The sequence below is a fragment of the Empidonax traillii genome, unplaced genomic scaffold, assembly GCF_003031625.1.
Source record: "Empidonax traillii isolate 1590-97213 ecotype Southwest subspecies unplaced genomic scaffold, ASM303162v1 scaffold2344:size34771, whole genome shotgun sequence".
NCBI lineage: Eukaryota > Metazoa > Chordata > Aves > Passeriformes > Tyrannidae > Empidonax > Empidonax traillii.
This window is the reverse complement of record NW_020957537.1, coordinates 21,068-27,917: the sequence shown is the minus strand read 5'-3', so window position 1 is coordinate 27,917 and position 6,850 is coordinate 21,068. Positions and strand designations below refer to the sequence as shown.

The 6,850-nt window shown below is 52.5% G+C and overlaps 1 protein-coding gene across 1 annotated transcript; it reads left to right on the top strand.

The window, feature by feature from the left end:
• The first annotated feature begins 13 nt into the window (after positions 1 to 13).
• On the top strand, positions 14 to 6,606 carry LOC114071857 (runt-related transcription factor 1-like). The gene is made up of 3 exons (XM_027909747.1): positions 14 to 98; positions 3,416 to 3,595; positions 6,113 to 6,606. Exons 1-3 carry the CDS (start codon positions 14 to 16, stop codon positions 6,604 to 6,606), a joined length of 759 nt encoding a protein of 252 aa, XP_027765548.1.
• The last annotated feature ends 244 nt before the right edge of the window (positions 6,607 to 6,850 follow it).

Below are 6,850 nucleotides of genomic sequence, written 5' to 3'. Positions count from 1 at the left end.
GGGGCCGTAAAACATGACGGGGCACGAAAAGGAGGTTCAGCCCTTTGTGCTTAATGGGTTGTCGGGGAGGGAGGCGAGAGAGGCCGGGAGAGCTCGAGGTGTGAATTATTGCACCATAACTCTCGCCCCGGAGGGGCCCGGAGCGATTAATGACTGTTTTCATGGGGTTTTAAAAGACGTTTTCTCACACCGTAAAAAAAAAAAAAAAAAAAAAAAAAAAAAAGAAAAAAGGCAGAAACGGGAAGCAGCCGCTAATGGGAGAAGCGCCGGGAGGATCGGGCACCAAGCGGAGCAACTCCCTTGGTTTCGTGCCGGTTTGATCCTCTTGTCGGTGATTTTGGGGGGAATCCTGTTTGGCCTTAGAACGGTGGGGACCCACAGCCCTGTTCCTTCCCTTTGTTGAAGTGGCTCTCCCGGCAAATCAGGGACGTTCCGAGAGCTGGGAAGCAGCTCCCGCTTATTTGCACCTCGTTTCCACCAAACGATCTTCAAGCCACGTGGAAGAACACGCGCGTTTTCCCAGGCCAAGCCCCCTGCTCCTGAGCTTTGCTCCTCCCCATCGGGAAAGCAGGAAAGAGCTCGTTGCGGTTTTTTTTTTTTTGTCCAGCCTCCTCCTGTGTCCAATTCAAACCCATTCCCGTTTAATTTTAGGTATCCTGAAAGCTGAAGGAAAGCAGATATCCCGGGAATAAAACACTGCTTGAGGCACCCCCTGCCCCCCAAGTCCAGATCTGAGCTGAGTGTGCCTCGTGATACTGAAACCACTCCATAAAAATGCTATTCCAGGGATACTTTTTTATTAAAAAACAGCGAGGGTGATGCCTGGGATTGGTCAGCACAACCTGCTCCCATGTGTGCATGCAATATAATGCACTGTATTAACATCCCTGCATGGATTGCAACTCGTTAACCAGCCTGATGCCAGAAGGTGAATCCTTAAGAGCAAACACAGGGATTGGGGAATACGCAGGTACCCGAGATGGAAAATTGATTGGTAGTTTGAACCTTCACTTAAGAAAAGACTTAATGGGATGAGGAGATTAATAAAGGGGGTCTCTGTGGCGGGCTGTCACTGCTTTGAGTGGCCCAGAGGTCAATAATCACAGCAAATGGATGAGGCAGGTCGGGTATCTCAGTTAGAGACTCTTCCTGGATGTTTCTGGGCACGTTCAGGGGCTGTTACTTGGTTTTTAGACCAGGCTCTGCTTGGGGGGGGGCACAAGAGGAAGGGGCAGGAACTGATGCCCAGCAAGTTCCACCTGCACAGGAGGAAGAACTTCTTGGCTGGGCAGTGACCCAGCCCTGAACAGATTGTCCAGAGGGGGTGGAATCTCCTCCCTGGGGATATTCCAGCCCCATCCTGTGCCCTGTGCTCTGGGCTGGCCCTGCTGGAGCAGATGACCCTCTGTGGGCCCTTCCAACCTCACCCACCCTGGGATTCTGTGATGCTAATTCTGGTGGCACTAAAAGAAAGAAACCATATTTCAGTGGAGAATTTTCAGTGTCTGGTAAATGTGTGACAAGGCCTTGCTTCCTCTGTGGCTGCTTTGTGGTATTTACCCTAATGCCACCTCTGGAGAGTGAATTCCCTCTTCTCTCTCCCCTGTGATCTTTAATAAACCCTGACCATACATTAACAATCAGGTGATGCTGCAGCTCAGAACATTACAAGGCTTTCTGCTGGGCCTTTTTGTTCCTGCTGGAGTCCATTCCATGCAGTTGGAGGTTGCCAACTGGTTTTATTTTTAAGGGAGCCTGTCTGGCAAAGAAATAATTAAATATTAATAATTTCTGAATTTGAATATGCTTCTCACCAAAAAAAAAAAAAAAAAAATCAAAATCAAAAATCTTGACTTGGGTTTCAATTTGTGACTTCCCTGGTTATTTTTTAAAACCTTGGGGGTTTTTGCATAAATCTTCCCCCTTGTAAACAGCCGAAGCAAACAAAATGTAAAAACTCCTCTCCATCAAGAACAACAAAATAATTTTTTCCAGATGGCCCCTCTGATGGGAGATCAAAGTCCTCATCTCAGACTTGGGAAGTTTCCCTTCCACGCTGGTATCAGTTTTATCTGAGCACAGTTTCATCCAACGTTTGCTTTTTTTCAAGAAAGGCAATTATCTGGATGGAGCTGCAGCTCTTAAAGCTGAAGAAAACAGAAAAGAATTTGCTAAAAATAGGTTTAAAAAAAAAAAATCCGGGTAGGTAAAGGGGGGAGGGGGAGGGAGGAATCTCTCCGATTCCTTTGATTTATACAAAAATTAAACATTTCCATACACTGAAAACCACCAGGAATTGCAAAGAGGAAATGAGCAGGAAAAGAGTTGGGTTTGCATCGATGCAACTGGTTTGGGCAAAGTCCCCGTGGTGAATCTCTTGAGTTCAAACCTCAGCCAAGCCACTCGTGAGGCTACAAAATAAAGGGATAGTGGTTTTCCACATCAGGGATTGCAGTGATAGGATAAGAGGGAATGGCTTCAAATTGATGGAGAGTAGGGTTAGATGGGATATTGGGAAGGAATTGCTGGCTGGGAGGGTGGGCAGGCCCTGGCACAGGTTGGGCAGAGAAGCTGTGGCTGCCCCTGGATCCCTGGAAGTGTCCCAGGCCAGGTTGGATGGGGCTTGGAGCAACCTGGGCTGGTGGAAGGTGTCCCTGCCCATGGCAGGGGGTTGAGACTGCATCATTTTAAGGTTCCTTCCAACCCAACCCATTCCATGATTCCACAATTCTCAGCTCAGCAGTGTCACAGATTTTGTGTAACGCTTTGTGTTTCTAAAATGTGTTTCTGCATCTGTACCCATCACTCGGAATTTATTTCTGTATTTCAGGGTGTGCAAAGCAGATGTGCAAAACACCTGTTGCTTTCCTAAAGCCCAGGATTTTCCACAGGCTGAGGAATTCCTATCCTTCCCTCCTGTTCACCCACTCGATCTGCCTTCTTGCAGGACACCGGTGTCGCTCCCCACCTCTGTCTCTCACACACAGACAGAATTTCATCAAGTTTTTCTCTCTCTATTCACACCCTTGCAGAGAAACACTCCCAGTTCAGCAGTTCTGCCTCCTTGCTGCGCTGCAGGACACCTTTTTTTGGCTGAAAGGGCTGCGAGCCCACAGGCCCAAATCCTCACGAGGAACAGCTTTTCCCCTTGGAAATCCTAACCTGTTTTCCCCCCTGAGCTGTTTCCTTTCCCGCCGTTAACGTGAAATAGCGAACAAAACAAAACAAAAATAGAAAAAACAAACAAACAAACAAACAAAAAAACATTCAAATGACCAAAACTCACAGATAATATTTTAGAAAGCCCTTCGCTCTCAGGTCTCCTGGCAGAGGGTGGGGGTGATCACCGCGGGCGTTCTCTGGGCTCTGAGAGCTTTGCTTGCCAACTTTCGCCATTCCCAACAACGGCCTATAGGTCTGTTTCTGGTTGCAGACACGAGGCAGGTGCAGCCGTCCCCGCCGTGGTCCTACGACCAGTCCTACCAGTACCTGGGCTCCATCGCCGCGCCCTCGGTGCACCCGGCCACGCCGATCTCTCCGGGCAGGGCGGGCGGCATGTCCTCGCTCACTGCCGAGCTCTCCAGCCGCCTCTCCGGTGAGTACCCCCAGCCCTGCTTCCCCCACGCCACGGGGAGGGTCCCCACAGCCCCCCCAAGGGAGGTGGCTCTGCCGGTGCCGTCCCCGGTGCCACCACGGCCCGCCCGAGGTGCCCGCCCCAGGGTCTGAGGGGGGGTGTGTGAAAGGAGTAAAGAAAGGGAGAATTTTAGTAAATGAGTCACCTTGGGGTAAATGAATCGCGTTTTGATGAATTAATCACCCCTTTAATCAGTGAACTGCAGAATTATTGGGGTTGGAAAAGCCCTCCCAGCCCGTGGATCCCCCCTGTGCCCCATCCCCACCTTGTCCCCCAGCCCAGAGCACTGAGTGCCACAGCCAGGCCTGCCTTGGACACCTGCAGGGCTGGGCACTCCAAACCTCCCTGGGCAGCCCCTGGACCGCTCTTTCCAGCAGGAAATTCCTCCTCCTGGCCAACCTGAATCACAGACTGGATTGGGTTGGAAGGGACCTTAAAAGATCATCCAGTTCCAACCCCCTGCCATGGGCAGGGACACCTTCCACCAGCCCAGGTTTGGAGCTCAACACACCATTGTCAAAAAGGAAGAGAAAAGAGGAGAAAGCAGCATTTTGAAGACAGGTGGAGCTATAAAAAAAAACTGTTTGGGTTGCTGAAGAACTCCCCTTTCTGCCAAGAAACGAATGCCACAGATATTCCAGTTCTGCTTCCCTCCCTCCTTTTAAATTCAGGCCAGAGCACAGCAGGTTATGGGTGGACACACCGACTGCAGGATGGGGGGGAAGGTTGACATTTTAAGTGTTGCATGTTGGATTGGCAGGTTACATCTCCATCAGACTGTGCTGCAGAGCTTTACAAGCCGACAGAGAAAACCTGAAAGTGAAAGCCACCCCCCCCCGGTTCCATCATCCCAGCCGCCCATGTGCTGCCTCAAACCCACACATATTGACCCAATCTGTGCGTGTGCAACAGCAGGAGTTTTCTTAGAACCGATGAGAGCCATAAAATTCCAATTTGCATACAGCTTTTGCAGAAATCCCTCCTTAGGCTGCACATCTTGCTCTGGTTTGAGCTCTCAGGGCTTCTTCTGAGATCAGAGAGAGCCACTTGAACGTGCTCCAGCCTGTTTTGTTGTCGTATAGAGCCTGCTTTGAAAGACTGACGGGGAGGATGCACACCAAAAGTAAATTGTTTGTCGGGTCTGGGCGTTAATTGCATCCCAGAAACAGCTGAAAATACAGCAGGGCCATCCCAGAGCTCGTGGCACAGGAGCCCCCCACAAAGCTCATCTTTACACATCCTTTGGGGGGTGTTTCTCACAGCGCTTCCAAAGTGCTGCTTCTGTATTAAATGCCCTCCAGTATTCCTAGAAAAGTCTGCCACAAGATTTTCCCTGTTCTTGGCTGTCACACACACCTGGTGTCTGTCTAAGCAATTCCTCCTTGTCAGAACAAAGAGCAAACTGGAGGAGTTTTTCGGGCCCTCCCATCCCAAGCCTCCCAAGAGAAAGACCCAACCTGGGACGTATTAGAAATATCTTGACATTAAGTGTCATTAATCTGCTATTTGCCGGGGCAGAACAAACCCTCATCTGCAAAGTGATGTGTCCAGGTAGGAAGTTTGATTTCTTTCCCAGGAATGAGGTGTGGAAGAGTCATTTAAAGTCTGGCAGGTCTCCAGATGCCACCTTTAGCCTTGGCTGCTCCGAAGCTCCTGCTGTTCCACGCCACGTGCCGGTGTCCAGGGAAAGGAAATGCTTTCCCATTAATCTGTCGTTAAAAAATGGAGGTCAAACTCAAAAAGGAAGCAGAAGAGCTTTCCTAAGGAATTCACAGAAACTCATCAGAGGGTTGACGTGTCGCTGATGAGCTTTCAGAGCTCGGAGTGGTGAGAGCCAAGAGCTTGGTTTTTCCCTCAGCTTCTCCTCACGAGCGTTGCCTTCAGCACGTGGCTCCTCTTCTGCACACTCCACGCCTTGCCTGACAGTAGAACTCGTCTTCTGGAAAGATTTTCTCATAATTATTGTTGTTATTATTGTCGTTGCTGTTATTTTAATCACAGAGATTAGGGACTGACACCTTCCATTCAGCTGAGTCACGATGGAGATCCTTCCCAAAGGGGTCATTATCTGCTCTGCTTGTTTAATCCGTGCACACCAGGGGAAGATTTGAAGGGACTGGACGTAATTCCAAGCATGTCAGACAAAGTGGAGCAGGATTTGACTGTCCTATGAATGAGGGGACATAGTCTCGAGCTGTGCCAGGGGAGGCTCAGGTTGGCCAGGAGGAGGAATTTGTGGCTGGAAAGGGTGGTCAGGCCTTGGCAGGGGCTGCCCAGGGAGGTTTGGAGTGCCCAGCCCTGCAGGTGTCCAAGGCAGGCCTGGCCGTGGCACTCAGTGCTCTGGGCTGGGGGACAAGGTGGGGACGGGGCATGGGGGTGGATTTAGACGATCCCACAGGGCTTTTCCCACCTCAGGGATCCTGGGATTCTGGGACCCTTTAACCGACTCGCCTGTCCGGCTCTCCCTCCCCGCCCCAGGTGCTTCGGACCTGACCGCCTTCAGCGACCCCCGGGTGGGCATCGACCGCTCCTTCCCGGCGCTGCCGTCCATCTCGGACCCGCGGATGCACTACCCGGGGGCCTTCACCTACACACCCACCCCGGTCAGCTCGGGCATCGGCATCGGCATGTCGGCCATGTCCACGGCCACCAGATACCACACGTACCTCCCGCCGCCCTACCCCGGCTCCTCGCAGGCGCAGGGCGGCCCCTTCCAGGCCGGCTCCCCTTCCTACCACCTGTACTACGGCACCTCCGCCGGCTCCTACCAGTTCTCCATGATCTCCGGCGGCGAGCGCTCCCCGCCGCGCATCCACCCGCCCTGCACCAACGCCTCCACGGGCTCCACGCTTCTCAACCCCAACCTGCCCAACCAGAGCGACGTGGTGGAGGCCGAGGGCAGCCACAGCAACTCCCCCACCAACATGGCCAGCACGGCGCGGCTGGAGGAGGCCGTCTGGAGGCCCTACTGATGGCGAGGAGCCCCCCCTCCCCATCCATCCATCCCCGGGCAGGACTGCCGCGTTTCCCCCCCGGTGCCGCCCGCCAGCGGTTTGAGGAGCAAAGCCCTCCAGGAGCTGTGGCACGGCCCAGCCAGGCCCTGGAGGAGCACCAGAACATCCCTCCCCGGCCTCCAACGGAGGGCTGAGATTCTGGGAAGGAGGACGCCCGAGCTGGTGGTCCAGAGGTAGCGAGGGCGGGTTAGGAAGGTTCGTC

Bases quoted from the DNA above. Each gene is read 5' to 3' on its own strand.
- LOC114071857 (XM_027909747.1), top strand. From the start codon at position 14: ATGACGGGGCACGAAAAGGAGGTTCAGCCCTTTGTGCTTAATGGGTTG. The intron at 99-3,415 runs GTGTGAATTATT...AACGGCCTATAG, and splicing joins AGAGGCCGGGAGAGCTCGAG to GTCTGTTTCTGGTTGCAGAC. The intron at 3,596-6,112 runs GTGAGTACCCCC...TCCCCGCCCCAG, and splicing joins GCTCTCCAGCCGCCTCTCCG to GTGCTTCGGACCTGACCGCC.